This window comes from Carcharhinus amblyrhynchos, chromosome 13 (genome assembly GCF_965287045.1).
Source record: "Carcharhinus amblyrhynchos chromosome 13, sCarAmb.v2.hapA, whole genome shotgun sequence".
NCBI classification, from domain to species: Eukaryota; Metazoa; Chordata; class Chondrichthyes; order Carcharhiniformes; family Carcharhinidae; genus Carcharhinus; species Carcharhinus amblyrhynchos.
Window position 1 is genome coordinate 58,176,018 of NC_137336.1, and position 17,437 is coordinate 58,193,454.

General features: G+C 42.1%; 1 protein-coding gene across 1 annotated transcript in view; it reads right to left on the reverse strand.

The window, feature by feature from the left end:
* Positions 1–13,211: 13,211 nt before the first annotated feature.
* LOC145351536 (GDNF family receptor alpha-4-like) overlaps positions 13,212–17,437 on the reverse strand; it is a 29,981-nt gene continuing 25,755 nt past the window's right edge. The window contains exons 7-8 of the mRNA XM_080201131.1: positions 15,719–15,876; positions 13,212–14,866 (exon numbers count right to left, since the gene is read on the reverse strand). Coding sequence (XP_080057257.1) covers positions 14,696–14,866; positions 15,719–15,876 — 329 coding nt within the window. The 3' untranslated portion in view covers positions 13,212–14,695. The remainder of the gene's footprint in view (positions 14,867–15,718; positions 15,877–17,437) is intronic.

Here is a 17,437-nt window from a genome sequence, read left to right on the forward strand (position 1 = left end):
ACCCATCCTTTAATGGATAGTAATCTTTCATCTGAGTCATCTAATTCAATCAAAATGTAAGCCAAACAGCTGCTTTAGCCATTTCAACATCTTAAATATTTTAACAGTCTCAATCTGAACTTCTCGACCTTCTCTCCTCCAAGTTCGAGTCCACAAACCTCTCTTCAGAATCTAAGTGCCCCAGGTCCAGCATCATCTCAATATATCAATACCTATTTGATGATCAGGATCTAAATTTGACCATTATATGGCAGATGTGTAAAAATTCAGGATCCAAGAATCCGATACATAAACTTTGCAAGTACTCCTGATGCCAGCACATTGCATAACTCTCCCTGGTTCAGCTTAATCCAGTATTAAGTAGGCAGCTCAGAGAGTATTAAAAATCTCAAAGTGGCTCTCAGCTTCCTGGGGCTGTGTGTGATTAGCATCCATATGCACTCAGAGGAGATCTTGTTTGTTCTTATTTCTTATTTCATGGGATGTGGACCTTGCTGGCTAGGTCAGCATTTTTGTTGTCCATTCCTAATTGCCCTTGTGAAGGCGTGGTGAGTTGTCTTCCTGAACCACTCCGGTTCATATAGTGTTAGGTACACCCACGTGCTGTTTGGGAGGGAGTATCCGGACTTCCATCCAGCAACAGTGAAGGAGCAGCAATATATTTCCAAGTCAGGATGGTGTGTGATTTGGAAGGGAACTTACAGCTTAAGTGAGGTGGCAAAATCTTGGCAGATGGAATATAATGGACAAGCAGGAAAGTGGAGCTAAGACCATAATCAGATCTTATGGAATGGCAGAACAGGCTCAATGGACCAAATGGCCTACTCCTGCTCCTAGATCTTATGATCTTTTGATTATATGATCCTGCTAAAATATGGGCAGCAGAATTTTGGCTGAACTCATGTTTAAGGATGACACAAAGTATGAGGTTGGTAAGGGGAGTTTTCAAATAGTTGAGTCTGGAGTAGTAAATGCACAAATAAAAGTTTCTGCAGTAAATGGATGTCGGGGTAAAGATGAGCAATGTTACAGTGTTGGGGATTAGTTGTCTTGATGAGAGAGATGAGCTTAGCTCAGGATCAAACAGGACTTAAGATACCAGGAACCAAACTCCCATTGTCCTTGCAGTCTAACTTCTTGCCTTTACATGTTACAACTCTTTACTCAAATCTGTGTTTGTTGCTGTCACTTGTTTTTCTGAAGCTTTAAGTTTTGCCGTTTGAAACAGATCCTGTCAGTTTCGGGAATAACCCAGCTGCTGCTTGTGTGTTTGTGAACCTGGAAGAATGCCCGGAATATTAGCATATTATTAGCATTCCCATTACAGTCCCATTAGCAGCTCAATGTTAGGGACACTTTTACACTTCTTTAATTAACAGGCAGCAGTATCGTTATCTTGAAGCACTTAGCCAACTTTACTACTCTTTCACCCACTCAGCAATAATTCATCGGCTTAGAGCTATTAGACAACAGGCAATGGAAAAGTAGTCTTTACACAGAGAAGTAATTGCATGATCTAATGTCTTGGCAGCACTGTCTCCCTCCCTGGGCTAACATCAGAGTGACACACAGTTGTGGGAAACAAACCACTGAGTAACAGCACCGACCACATAGAAACCAGAGTGCAAATGGGTAACAACGTGCAACAATCCTCTGTCAAGATAAAGTCACTACTATCCCAGATGGCCCCTTTGAGGGGGAGAGCTGACTGGTGGTGATTTAACCTGAGGGCCACCACACCTCAAGTGAAGGGCAATGTTGAGAAGGAGGTCCTTCATGAATAGCCTCAAGAGTTGAACCCACGCTGTTGGCATCTCTATGCACCACGTCCAGCCAACTGAGTTAACCATCCCAGAACAGTGACCACAATCGGAAAGTTCTCCCTTTGTGATGTCTTGAAGTCACGAAAGGTGCTATATAAATGCAAGCTCTTGCTTAACAAGACTGCCGATTGTTCAGAAGGACGTGTTTCTTGCTTGTTGAGGGGTGGGGCGAATTGGAATATCTGACCTGAAGCCTTTCAGTAGTTCCTACTATTATGCAGAGCCTCTGTGAGGCAGCAGTCACAGCATGTGGAGACCAGAGTCCACACAGGTAGTAACAATTCGTATTGAAGTAGCCAAAGGAGCAGCATATTGTGACTGCGGCCTCAGAGGCTTTTTACAACTGAATTACTGAAATGCTTCAGGCCAGATATTCCAATTCTCCCCATCCCTCAACAAACATGGGACATGTATTGGAAGTCCCATTAACTATAGAATCATGGAATCCGACAGTGCAGAAGGAGGCCTATCGCGTCTGCACCGATCACAATCCCAGCCAGACCCTATTCCTGTAACCCCACATATTTACTCTGCTAATCCCCTGACACGAGAGTCAGTTTAGCATGGTCAATCAACCTAACCCGAATGTGTTTTGATTGTGAGAGGAAACTGTAGCACCCGGAGGAAACCCACGTGGACACAGGGAGAATGTGCAAATTCCAAATAGACGGTGACCCAAGCTGAGAACTGAACCTGGGTCCCTGGCGCTGTGAGGCAGCAGTGCTAACTACTGTGCCACCGTGCATTTATATAGCGGCTTTCATGACCTCAAGACATCGCAGAGGAAGAAATTTCCAAATATGGTCACTGTTCTAATACACAGAACTGTTGCACATAGCAAGATCCCACAGACAGGGCGGATATTTTACTGACATTTTTGAAGGATAAATGTTGGTCATGACATGGGACAGAGTATCAGAAGAGGTCAGAGTTAGGGGAATGCATAGTTCTCAGAGGGTTGTAAGGCTGAAGAAGGTTGCAGATAAAGGGTGGAATGGGGCCACTGTGGAATTTGAACAACAGATAAGAATTTTCAAATCAGGGCATTGGTAAACTTGGAGTCAATTTATTCAGCGAGCACAGGGGTGATGAGTGAAGAGAACTGATGTGAATTAACTCATGAGGGGCAGAAAGTAGGCATAATAGCTATGAGGAGTTGGAAAGAACTACCCCTACACAGTTATTACACCACAGAAGGAGGATATTTGGCCCATTGAGTCTATCCAGTGCTCTGTGGAGCAATCCAATCTTTCTCATTCTATCAGCATAGCCCTATAGATTTATCACACTCAAGTGCCTATCTAATTTCCTATTGAAAATTCATCATGCCTATTTTCACAACACACTTAAGCATGATGACACTCATGTCAGATAACACTTTCTTGCTATTCCCTATGCCAATTCTCATACTGGGTTCAGGCATCCACAGTACAAGTTTTCACATGAGACTATGGACTTTGGCTCCCGAGCACAGTGCATCCAAACTACATCTGGGTGCCACGGTGGCACAGTGGTTAGCACTGCTGCCTCACAGCTCTAGGGTCCTGGATTCAATTCCCAACTTGGGTCACTGTGTGGAGTTTGTGTATCCTCCCCGTGTCTGTGTGGGTTTCTTCCAGGTGCTCCAGTTTCCTCCCACAGTCCAAAGATGTGTGTATTAAACGTCCTTTAGAATCCTGGGAAGCATAGGTTACAGGGATTAGCAGGGTAAATATGTGGGGTTAGGGCCTGCGTTGAATTGTTGCTAGTGCAGACTCAATGGGCCAAATGGCCTCCTTCTGCAGTGTAGGGATTCTATGGTTCTATTCTATCCTATTTCACTGTGTTATCATGTCAAACCCTTGCCCTAGCCACCACCATGTCCTGGCTCCACAATCACAGGTATGGTTTGAAACCCGTTTTGAGTGAAGACCATTACACAGGAAAACAAAACATTTACAATAACCACATAGCATTAGTACTGACTACCTCATATTCCCAGACCTCAGCAATCACTTTGACACCACATATTTCTCCGTTCTCTTCCTCTAAACGTAAATATTGTAATTTTAGCAACTTACTGATCAATTAGTTTAATGTTTATTGATCAAACAGAGTGTTGTAGTTTAATGCATCACATTAGAACTACAACTGATACAATTGCAATCTCACCAGTGCCTAATCAGTCCTGCATTCTGATTCGGGTAGGAAGCAAAATTAAATTCTGAAGCAGTGAAACCAGAACCTCCAGGTTATGGAGAGACTCAGCATTAAAATGTCTGGTATATAAAATAGTCGTTCTGATTCACTGTCCCATAGCCACCAATGTGTCCCCTAGTCATTGACTCCATCCCTCTCCCCGGTCACTGTCTGCACCAGGCTGCTCACAATCTTAACATCCTATCTGACTCTGATTTCAGTTTCTGTTCCTTCTCCAAGACTATCTACTTCCACTCTTGGTTCAGCCACCCATGCTTTTTTTTCCCTGCAGATTTAACTATTTTTGCACACTCTTAACTAGCTTGCCATTAGCCACATTCAATATAATTGGGCTGAAGGGAACCTTTGCTGCCATTTCCTAGCTCAAGTCCCATTCACCCATCACCCTTGTGCGCACGTTTCTGCAATGGCTCCTGGTCTGCATATGGATCAGTTTTAAAGTTCTCTTCCTCCTTATCAAATCTCTCCATGATGTATAGAATCATAGAATCTTTACAATGCAGGAGAGCCCATTTTGCCCATCAAGTCTGCACTAACTCTCTGATAGAGTATCTAACCCAAGCCCTTTGCCCCACCCTATCCTTGTAACACATACATTTTTTTTACCGTGGCTAATCCTTCTAACCTATACAACTTTGGACATTAAAGGGCAATTTAGCATGGCAAATTCATCTAATACAAATGTCTTTGGACTGTGGGGAGGGAAACTGGAGGAAACCCATGCAGACATGGGGAGAATGTGCAAACTCCACATAGATGGTCACCCAAGGCTGGATTGCACCTGGGTCCCTGGCACCATCAGGCAGCAGTGCTTGCCACCATGTGCCACACTTCACCCCTTCCTATCTCTATAACCTCATTCAGCCCTCCAGTATGCCAACACCTTGGCATGCCTCTAATTCTGGCTTCTTGCACATTCCTGACTTGATTCACTCCAATGTTAGCAAATCTGCCTTCAGCTGCTTGAGCATTAAAGCATAAAAGTCCTTTCCTAAACCTCATTACCACTTGCCCCTCCATTAAAATGCTATTTACAATCTACCTTTATCATGATGCGTTCCATCACCTGACTTAAAATCTCCTTAAGTGGCATTGTGTCAAATGTTGTTCCATTCTCATGAAATGTCTTGGGATATCTTACTAAGTAAAAGAGGCTTTACCATGCAAGCTGTTGCAATTGAATTATTGTTTTCAGGAGGGGGAACTGGGAAATAAGATGACAATGAATGACATCCAGCATTCAATGTTACACATCTTTTCACATGGAAAATTGTGTACAGCATGGGTGTTAATTATTAAATAGGGCAAGTATCATAATCTGCTCCAGCTTGGGTCTGTTACTTTATAGGCGTTTATCCGGAATGTAGCATACTATGTATTTTAACAATCCATCTCTACCACTGCTGAAATCCTTGTTTATGCCTCTAGACTATTTCAATACAGTCCTAACCATTTTCCCATATTCTTCCTAGTCATCCAACCTCTGCAGTCAGTGTCCTTACTTGCACCAAGTCCAGTTCCCTTATCATCATTGGATTTCCCTTGATTCGAGGATGACATCTACTCAGGGTCATACGTTTCTGTCTTCATGTAACTATACAGACAAAACAGAATCATAGAACCCCGACAAGCAAAGGCAAGCCATTTGGCTCATCGAGTCTGCACCAACTCTCTAACAGAGCATCTTATCCAGATCCTATCCTCAGAACCCCAATAATCCCCCTAACCTACATATCATTAGACACTAAGGGGCAATTTAGCATGGCCAATCCACCTAACCTACACATCTTTGGAGTGCGGGAGGAAACTGGAGCACCTGGAGAAAACCTACACAGATACAGGAAGAACATGTAAACTCCACACAGACAGTCACCCAAGGCTGGAATTGAACCTGGGTGCCTGGCACTGTGAGGCAGCGGTGCTGACCATTGTGTCACCATATCGCTCTACTTGTTGACTTACAGGTTTTCGAGCACAAGGGACAGGACATTCCTCAAAGTAGTGGGATCTGGAGTATGGGATTCGCTTCCTTTTCCTGTGGTAAAGAACAGTGACTATGAGGATGGATTGGAGAGATTGAGTCTGTTTTTCTTGGAGAAAAGAAGGCTGAGAGGTTGATTGACGTATTCAAGATCCTGAGAGGTTCGGACAGGGTAAATAGTGAGAAACTACACCCATTCAATACAGCATCAAGAACTAAAGCTCACAGAATCAAAATAGGAAAAAGGAGTAAAAGTGGCATGAGAAAAAATTTCACCCAGGAGGTGGTTGATGTCTGGAACAAACCTCTTGAGAGGGTGGTAGAGGAAGGTTCAATCGAGGTATTCAAAAGGGAATTGGATTGCTATCTAAAAAGAAAAAATGTGCAAGATAATGGGGATAAGCAGGGGAGTGGGATTAGGTGGGAAATGGGATTAGATTTCATGGGTCCCAACACAAGGCTTTCAGGAAGTCTACATGTAATGTGCTGTATGATCTTTCTTTGATAATAAGGAATAACTACTCCTCAAAAGTGGAAGGCACAATGGTTAGCGCTGATGCCTCACTGTGGCAGGGACCTGGGTTCAATTCTAGCTTTGGGTGACTGGGTGGAGTTTACACGTTCTCCCTGTGTCTGCATGGGATTCCTTCAGGTGCTCCAGTTTCTTCCCACAGATGTGCGGGTTAGGTTTATTGGGTCATATTAAATTGCCCTTTAGTGTCAGGGAGATTAGCAGGGCAAATTCATGGGGTTATGGAGATAGGGCTTGGGTGGGATTGATGTTGGTGCAGGCTCAATGGGCTGAATGTACTGTAAGAATTCTATGAAAAGGTAGAATGTTGTTTCAGAGAGCCAGTACTGACTCGATGGGCCAAATGGCTTCTTTCAGCACTGTAAAGACTCTGAGATTCTGATCCTTTCCTTCTCTGCCACTACCCTTCCTTATCATTAGAAAGTGGGGACTCGAAACATGATGCAACTTGATGGACAATTTGTCGCCATTTTGAATGATTGGCAGCAAGCTCCTCCCTGTCATTATCATCAATGCTGCCAATCTTCAAATAGAACTCAGAGTATCTTTGAAGCTTTTCCTTTGTCCTCCCCTGGAATGTTGGCCATTTAAAAATTGAGGAAGCAAAATAGTTTTCAGCCATCCGGACACAGTGCCCAGTACATCGGAGTTGATTTTGTCACAGTTTATCCTGAATGCTGGTGGAGCCAGCTTCAAGAAGGACAGTAGTGTTTGGTCCCATTGAATCTGGAGGATGCACTGGAGGCATTGCTGACACTCAGTCCAGGTCTCACTGCAATACAGAAGTGCAATGACAATAAATGCTATGTACAATAGGGCTGCCATTTTACCTTTTCTCCCCGCCGGCCGAGAAATCGGCCAGATTTCTCACCTCTCGCTATCTTACTGGCACCGGATATCTGGTGAGAGCAGCCTCGCACTCGAAGTGCAGGATGGAAAGGTTTGACAAAATGGGAGTGACGTGGTAGCACAGTGGTTAGCACTGCTGCTTCACAGCATCAGGGACCTGGGTTTGATTCCTGGATTGGGTCACTGTCTATGTGGAGTTTGCACGTTCTCCCCGTGCCTACATGGGCTTCCTCTGGGTGCTCCAGTTTCTTCCCACTGAAAGACATGCTGGTTAGATGCATTGATCCAAACAGGCATTGGACTGTAGGGACTAGGAAATTTCACAGTAAGCCTTGTTTGTGACTAATAAATAAACTTTAAGATGTCTTTTTTCAGAAATACTCAAAAACTTTGTCAATGAATTAGATTTTAAGGAGTGTCTTAATGGAGGGCACAATGGCAGGGAGAGATTTAGGGCTTTGGCAGCTTGCCAGCTGAAGGCACGGCTGTCATGGTGGCTTGACTAAAATTGGAGGTGCTTAGGAATCTAGAATAGGGGACCAATCTTGGGGGTTTGACGTGCTGTTGGAGATTGTAAAGATTGTGTCTGTGTGTTGGGGTGGAGGGAGGGGGAGGCCATGGAAGGATTGGAAAATAAGCATGAGAATTTTAAAATCAAGACATTGGTAACCAGGAAGCAATCTGAGTCAGCGAGCACAGGGGCAGTAAGACAGTGGGATTTGGTGTGGGTTTAAACACAGGCAGCAAAGTTTGAGATGACCTCAAGTTTGTGGATGAGCAAGCATCCAAACAGGTAATGCTTGCACTAAGTGCATACTATGGGCTAGATCTTGGTTTTGTGCAACAGTGTAAAGTGGGTGAAAATGAATTGCTTTCCTGTTTTATACCTCCCTCAAATTTTATTTCCATTTACATCCACCAGCCTTGTGCAAGCCCTTTTAAAGAAATATTGCTACTTGCATGCACCAGCTTCTGCATCACCTTGTGTACACCCAGGGTGTGACAGAACCTAAGTATAACGTGCAGTTTTCCTTGTCCAAATTCATAATGAACAGGTGACAGGTTTATTCCCAGACCCAGAAGTGCCTTGCAGAGAGACTCAGACAATCAAACTTATTTCAGCAGAAATTGTCAGATTGAGAGGTGACATAATACAGATGTTTAGGGTCATTTAAAGTATAGATAAAATTGAAATAACCATTTTATTTATCTTGGACAATTATTAAGTTCACAAGCCTTTGTGTACAGAACAGACTGCCAGAAGAGTATAGTTAATTCCAGGTCTATTGATACCTTTACAGAGAAACAGGATCAATACCAGTTGAGAAAGAAGATTTAGAGAGACTAATTGATTCACAGTGTCAGGAACAGTGTAGATCTAGGTTAGGGGAGGAGTTCACGGTTTAAAAACTGCGTCCAGCCTGTGAACTATTCAGGCAACAGACTCAGAGGTCAGGTGACCTTTTCCTCATTCTTAGGAATTTGGCCATTCTCAACAAAAGATTCATCACCATGGAATCCAAATGGAAGAGGAAGCAGTTGCTTTAAAATTTTTTTGTTTGACTTAATTGCTTTTAATTCATTCGTGGGACGTGGGCGTTGCTGACTGGCTAACCAGTATTTATTCCCCATCCCTAGTTACCCTTGGAGGGCATTGAGAGTCAACTATGTTGCTGTGTGGCCCTAGATGACATGCAAGTCAGACTGGGTAAGGACAGCAGATTTCCTTCCCTGAAGGACATTTGCGAACCAGTTGGGTTTTTCCGACAGTCAACAATTGTTTCAAGGTCATCAGTAGATTCTTAATTCCCAGATTTTTTTGTCAAATTCAAATTCCACCATTTGCCGTAGCGGGATTTGAACCCCGATCCCCCAGAACAGTTTCTGGATTAATAGTCTAGTGAGAATACCACTAGACCATTGCCTCCCCATTATTTAAAAGAATTGAACTTGTAACCAATGAAGCTATCACTAAGTTTCTAATGGTGATTGCGGAGGTATTACCAGTTAGCTGAGGAACAGACATTGTGTTTACAACATGTAGCAGCAGAGACATTAATGGCTAAAGATGGCTGGCTTTCAGTGCATTTGCTGAGCTAATCATCAATCTAATTCTGACTATTTTTTAATGTTCTTTTTCCCTTCTTTTCAAAGGTGCTAATCCTTGTTGGGTTATGGAACCCTTTGCACCTTACCCAGACAATTTATGTGTGTGCTCGATGGTGAGTGCCGTTAGGCTATTCCCCCACATAGGCATCACAGCTCAGTTCCATAAAAGCAAAGTACAGCAGATGCTGGAAATCTGAAATAAAAATGAAAATTGTTGAAAATATTCAGCAAGTCTGGCAACATCAATGGAGAAATGGTTAACATTTTGAGTTGAGTCTGACGTCTTCAGAACTGAAGGGGAGAGATGAGCTCTCTTTCAGCTCTGAAGAAGTCATATTCACCTTGATACGATTAACTTGGTTTCTCTCTCCACATATGCTGCCTGACCTGATGAGTATTTCCAGCACCTTCTGTTGTTACGGCTCAGCTCCATCCTGTTCTCACTCAACACAAATGTAAGGTTAATTGGTTAATGATAAGGAACAGGAACCCTACGTGATTCCTTCCCCTCCTCCCATCACTTTCTCTCTAATGTAGGGGCACTGAGGCCAATTGCTGGAAACAGCTAAGTTAACACAGGCTGGGAATCTAACACTGATCTGATTTTAATCTGATTGTCTTAGCAGGAAAGTGCTTACAGTTAGATTTTCTACGTCAGTGTTATTATTGGTACCCTGGAGACAGAGTCTGATTCCTCCAGATCCCAGTGAAGATTCTATGAGCTTCCTTGACTCCAACACAGATAAAAGATACTGGAATCAGTGCAGCTAACTCACCATCCTTCCCATTTGCTTGGAAATCAAGCAATGTAAATTGGGCATGCTGATCCCACATCCAATTCTCCAATCCATTCTCCCAGCAAGTGAATCTCAATATTCCATGTTCCCCCTGGCATTGTCTACATTTTCTAAGTGACATTTTGGGATGGCACTAACCCATTTAAAGCAAGCGACTTGATACCACTGTTAAAATATCACTGGGGAGAGTCTCACTCTGCTATTGATTAGGATCTGTCCTTCCTGTTGGATTTTACCAATAGCTCAATAGTTTCTATCATGGCAACCTAAAAGACAAATCCTTTAAACTAAAACCAAACGGATGCCCAACCAAGAAGATGGCTACTGGCTGGAAATGAATTGGTGTACAGTGTAAATCAGAAAGTGAAAGATTGAGATTGGAACAATACCATCAAATTTATTCTTCACCCCTGCCCCTTAATCCCTCCCCCCCCCCCGCCCCACAAGGCATGTAATAAAAAGCACAGACCTCACAGAATCCCATCCCCCACCCCCAACCACTTCAAATTCCTCTCACCTTGTACTGTCTCCTAGCTGAGAAGATAGGTGATCTTATTTGTCCTTTTTGCTTTTCAACCAACCAGCAAGAGGCCTGACAATGTGCCTTGGGTATTGCCTCCTCCCTGAATGTCCTTTTCAGGCAGAGAAATGTTGTGTTTGAAGGTTTAAGAAAATACTAAGTGTCAACCCTAAATCAGTTAAGAGCCTCCTCACCTGAGTTAGGAAGTGGTAGGATTGGGTTCCATACCAAAGACACAAAACCTCGACCGATCTCCAGGGCAGTGTTTTGAAGAACAGCAGGTCTATGTATTGACCAGTATTTCTTCTTCAATCAACGCTACTGAGAGAGTTTATTGTTGTTGTGGCACCACACTGTGCATAAATTGGCTGCTGTCTTTTGTACAAATCTGACTATACTTCAAAATGTACTTCTTGGATTCTAAAGCACTTTGGAACATCTTGAGGTGATGAAAGGATGCACATAAGTTGCATATCTTCCTGATTTCTATTTTTATCAGTGAAGAGTGCTGAAAGTTAAAAGACTCAACCAATGACACCACACTTCTCTTTCTGTTATCTACAAAACTAGGGAAAGCTGCTGACAGGAATGCACCACATGGCCAAGCAGGAATTGGGATTATTTGACTCCAGACAGGCCAAATGATTAATTCTAACCCTGGGACCGGAGTGCATTGACCACAAGTGCACATCGACTGCAGCAAGTTCAGCACACACTGAAACATAAAGATAAGCAGGCCCAGGGAAAATCAGATCATGTTTGTTTGTTTATTTTTGATTAACTGTTGAAAGAGTTGACATCCATTTTACGCCTTAGCAATAGGGTTTGCTGTAAGTTCCTCACTCCCTTAACCTTTGGTTTTTTTTTAGTAGTTGGGTTTTTTGTTTCTTCAACTATTCTGAATGATACAATATAGTTTCTTCAACTTCTTTGTTTCCTTTACTGATTCCCAATCTCACCCTTCAGGTATTGCTTTTTACCCTCCCTTTTTTAAAGAAGCTTTTACAAACTGTTTTTATAATTCTTCCTCATTTTCTCTCATCTCCAAATCCTCACCTTGAATTATATTTTAGTCATCTTTTGTTGCATTCCAACATTGTCTCAATATTCTAAGCTACAAATCTTTGTTCTTTCAATTTAACATCCCAGCTGCTGAATGGGTGGAAAGTGGTTTAGTTGTACCTGTTCATTCAGCATCATGCTCAGTGCTGGCAGCTTGTCCAGCCACCAAGCATCACTTATATTAAGTTTTCATTGGCTAGAGGTTAATTGGCCACAAGAGGTTTTAATACTGCATGCACAGTGCAGGTTTGGTTTTAAGTGAAAAAGTTTAACCTTTGCAACAACATATTAGGGAAGTGGAGGTCCAAACTGATTTTGAAGTAATATCTCTCCACGCTGCAGGGAATTTCTCTGCCTTATTCCACCGTGAGACTGAATCTGGATTCAAGCTATTCTTAGCAGCAATATCGGTTAGAGTGCACTGAATCAGTGCATTTGGATACATTGCAATTCTTTTTCTTTTGCATCTATTTGAGTCATTGTGAGACAAATTGAACGCTGCTTTGGAGTTCCAAGATGAAACACAATTTGATCTTTTTTCTGATCCACAAAACATATAAAAAAAAATCTGTTGTATGAATGTGAAGGGAATTATGGACACGTGAGAATGAGACAGAAGCACACTGACAGGTTCAGGTAATTCATATCACAGTGGGAATTGAGGATATTGGACACTCAGAGTATGCTAAAAGCTATTTGAGGAAGTCAGATGGTTTAGAATAACAGTCATGAGATTGAATTGCAGAATGGAATCTAATCAAAGGAATTGGATAGTTTATATAAGTTTCAGGTTAGGTTCTAATTGATGGGTTCAGATGGCATGTTAGGAAATACAGGACAGCTGAATGTGACTGAAAGGTTAATACATAAACGAGGAGCATGGATGGCTTTACACAGAATAATAATTTCCAGGAGTGATTTATAAACCAGTACGTACTTGTGGGTTTCAGATGATTTACATATAGAATATGGTCATCTGTAGTTGAGTTAGACTATGTAATCCAAAGATCTTGATTTATTTATTAGTGTCACAACATTAACACTGCAATGACGTTACTGTTGCCACACTCTGACGTCTGTTCAGGTACACTGAGGGAGAACTTAGCAATACCAATGCACTTAACTAGCATGTCTTTAGGACTGTGGGAGGAAACTGGAGCACCCGAAGGAAACCCATGCAGTTGTGGGGAAAGCTGCAAACTCTGCACAGACAGTGACCCCAGCTGGGAATCGAACCAGGGCCCTGGCGCTGTGTAGTAGCTGTGTTAACCACCATGCTGCTGTGACGGTTCAATGCCACATCACTGACTCAATATATGATGCAAATGCTCACCAGATCTGTACAGTGACACAAGATGGATGGTATCGCTGGAGTATAAAGAACAACATCTGTGAATTACAGGACACTAATCCATTCAAGAAATTCAATGCCGTAAACAAAAATGGTCAATTTCAAGGAGTTTATGAATGGCATCTGAATCCAAATCTTAGATTGGAGCTTTACAATTGTCTAATCTGTTATCACTGATAAAATATATATTATATATGACAGTAAATTTTCTTTTCAAATTGATTTTCTCACCACAGCCATGCAGTCCAGCTGTGTATTTTCTTTCCCCACAGAAGTTTTCTAATACCATCTCAAGATCTCGGCAGCTGCCATTTGACACAGTACAAAAGACATTTACAGTGGTCAGAATGTGAACAGTAGTTTTGCCAGGTTATTTCTTAAACATTTACATTATACAACACGAGAAGAATGCCACCATTTCCTACATTATAACAATTACAGCGTCAGACTCATTTACAATCAATGCATAGTAAAGTTGTAAGTGAAACCAGTGTAGCATCAGTACAAGGTGACCTTACCCATCACCTTGATGAGTAGCCACAGGTCATTCCTTCAACCACATGACATGGCTGCTGCAGTGAGGATTGATCTGGATTTAACATGTAATTTTTCACTGAATGTGGCTTGTTGTGTTCATCACTGGTGTGTGAACTAGAAGTGCTGAAATGGTCCAAACTACTTACTGCATCACAGGTAATGGTTTATCTTTACCACGCATTCAATTTTGGGGCTACGTTTCATGGCGTGACTAGTGTCAATGACATGTATAAAAAGCAGCATAGCAACAATCACATTCGCACACCTCAGCTTCACAGAATAGGACACAGGCCTCAAAGTAAAGAAGTGATATCCCAAAATGAGAGTTTACCTATTTCAGATGATGCAGACTACTGTATAACCTTTGTAGCCTCTCATTTAAAGGTCAGTGGACTATCTTTGATTTTTAATTCCCTTCTAAAGGAAAAGAAATCAATCAGAATATAACACTCATACATCCAAACAGATGTGGTCCAATTGAAAGGAAGAGACCAATTTTCCACAAATGTTGAGTGGTCTGAGTGTAATCATTGTTTTCAATAACGCTGTTCTTTCCAGAATTGAACTAGGAAGGGAATTAAGTGGACGGGGTAACTGTTTGTTAGTAAATCCATCCATCTAGCTAAATTGCTTGCACACTTATATTGGCTGTGATGGAAATTAATGTGAAGAGATTTTGACTTGTTATATATTTAAGTGAATCATACACTTACGACAGATACACTGCAGTGGAATAAACTGTATGATGTTTCCAGTTAATGCTTTAGCAAGGAGACAAGTTGCTGGATATTTTAACAAAGTATTTTCTCAGTCCAAGTTCTATTTCAGGCGTTTCTTTTTGAAGCAATCAGTTTTCTGAGGGAGCGCGTCGAGAAGGCAAGTATCGGCCTCTCTTCATTCCTTCTGTCCTTTTGGAAAGGCATGGGTACATCCTTTCAAATGGCGTTTTCTACAATGGACATGAAGATGTAGATGGCACAAGACATCACGACAGCAGACCTCTGAATATCAGTTCCTGAATTCGGATCGCAATCAGTAATTTTCTCAGACAGCGATTTCTCTTTAGAAGCCTTTAGCTTTTCCCCACGACCATGACAATTGCAGTCCTGCAATAGAATTAGGGAATTAAGATGAAGATGTTGCATAGCATAATATCAAATCCATGTCATGTTAGCTGTGCACCATAGATTCACATCTGATAAGGTAAAAATATACATTCCCTGAAACTCCTTAAGATATTAAAATTGAAGAAAGTACAAACAATCTTAATGAGTTTTTACGCAGCAGCTTGCACCCTGACTGCCTGATTCTTCTACTGATAAAGCTTTGGGCCTCTATGTGTAAGGCTGAAGTCAAATCAGAGCTTTTGACTTGGATTCAAATTCAGCTTTTCTAAATTGAGAGTAGTCTTGAGTCATGTGCTAATTACATGAAACATAGCATCAAGCATGGACATATTCACTTCCCAGACCCTCCTACTTGCCTGACTAAAGGACAATGGCAAGGCAAGAAGGAAATGAATCAATAGAGGGATCTTTCCTCAACATGGACCCTACTCAACTTGAGAGGGCAGATTGCCAATTCACTCCCTGCCAGTGCTGCTCGAGTCATGAAGAGATGTATCACAGTAGATGCATCTGTCTTTCTCCAATATTTCTGCACTTAATGAAGGAAAAGACCTGCCTCCAAAGATTATGTGATTGAGATCATATAACTACCGTGTGGTTGCAGCAACATAAGAGAGTACAGAAGAGAAAGATCCATTTGATTCACTTAACTAGTAGTGACAGGCATGCTCTAAAGGATAAATCACTTATGCCAACGTTATCCATGGCCATCAACACTTAAAGGAGATGTTTCTTTTCACTGAAAACATCACAATGTCAATGAAAGCCTCACACTTTAACTGCAAATTATTTGCACTGATGACAAAATTGGAGGTCAGGTTGGAATTTTACCTCATTCAAGTCCAATGTGGCTAAATCATTGGCATCATCGATTGATCTATCCTTGCATGGGAAGTTGGAGGATAAGTGCTGAGTTGCTGGTAGTGTGGGATGCTCGCTTCCCGGCAGACGAAACAGCAAAGAGTTGGTGTATGAATTTATAGACTTTCCTGGAAGAGACCAAGTACGCGTTAAACTTCAGGCAAAAGATTGAGAACCTCAACAGGAAATAAATCCAATATTTTACTTGGGTGAATTTTGTCCTCACTCTTTTCTGTGGATTGGCAACAGATTTGGATAGATGAATGCCACCAATCTACAGAAACCAGAATTAACAATAGTGATTTTGGGTGCTGATTCCCCAATCCAAATTTAAAGACCACTATCAAAGATTAAAGTAATCAAATCATTATGGCAATATCTATCAGGTGGCAGCAGTGTTCATCTCAAGTTATGTTGGATTCTGACTCAAGACCCTGGGGTAAACAAACATCAACATCTTGCATAGTGTCTCTCTGAATCTAATCCACACTCACCTCTCCGAATCTAATCCCACCCTACATGTTGACTGATGATCAATACGCTTTACTTCTTTATGTACATTTTTCACCAAACTGGATGATTTCACGAATCAATCAGGGCGGCATGGTAGCACAGTGGTTAGCACTGCTGCTCCACAGCTCTAGGGACCTGGGTTCGATTCCTGGCTTGGGTCATTGTCTGTGTGGAGTTTGCACGTCTCCTTGTGTCTGCATGGGTTTCCTCCGGGTGCTCCGGTTTCCTCTCACAGTCTAAAGATGTGTGGGTTAGATTGGCCATGCTAAAATTGCCCCTTAGTGTTCTGAGATGTGTAGGTTAGAGGGATTAGCGAGTAAATATGTAGGGATATGGGGGTAGGGAATGGGTGGGATTGTGGTCGGTGCAGACTCGATGGGCCAAAGGGCCTCTATCTGCACTGTAGGGTTTCTAAGAGAAAACCTAAGCCTGAGGTCTTCCTAGTTGTTTCTTCAGCCTGTCCCCCTCTCAGATCTGAGGACAAGCAGATCACAAACATTAAGGAGTTTGCTCAGTGAGATATGGCCAAAAGCTGGGAATGGATCTCACTGTAAGGGCAGATGAAGGGGAGGTGATGGTGGTATTATTGATAGTCCATTAATCTAGAAATTCAGCTAATGTTCTGAGGACCCGGATTTAACTTTGCCACGGCAGATGGTAAAATATAAATTTTAAAAAAACTAGAATTAAGGATCTACTAATAAACATGAAACGACTGTCGATTGTCAGGAAAATCCCATCTGGTTCACTAATGTTCTTTAGGGAAGGAAATCTGCCATCCTTATCTGGTCTGGCCTACATGTGACTCCAGAGCCACAGCAATGTGGTTGACTCTCAACTGCCTCTGAACAAGGCTAACTAGGGATGGGCAATAAATGCTGGCCATCCAGCGACGCCCATGTCCCATGCTCCCATGAATGAATGAAAAATAGAATTAAAAATAGTCACTCAGTTTAAATTGAGGTTCAAACATCTGTATTTGTCATTGGATATCCAATGGATTTGTTCAACATTACCAAGACTTCCCTGTGAGAAATGGATGCTCTAGTGTACTGCTATTAAGTCCTGTGATTAAAACTTCACTATTACTAAAACTAATTGGATCCCGTGGTTTGGAATCCAAAGCCAGAATTTTCCAGCTGTCCAGACCAGGGTCTTCCAATCCCGAGGGCAACC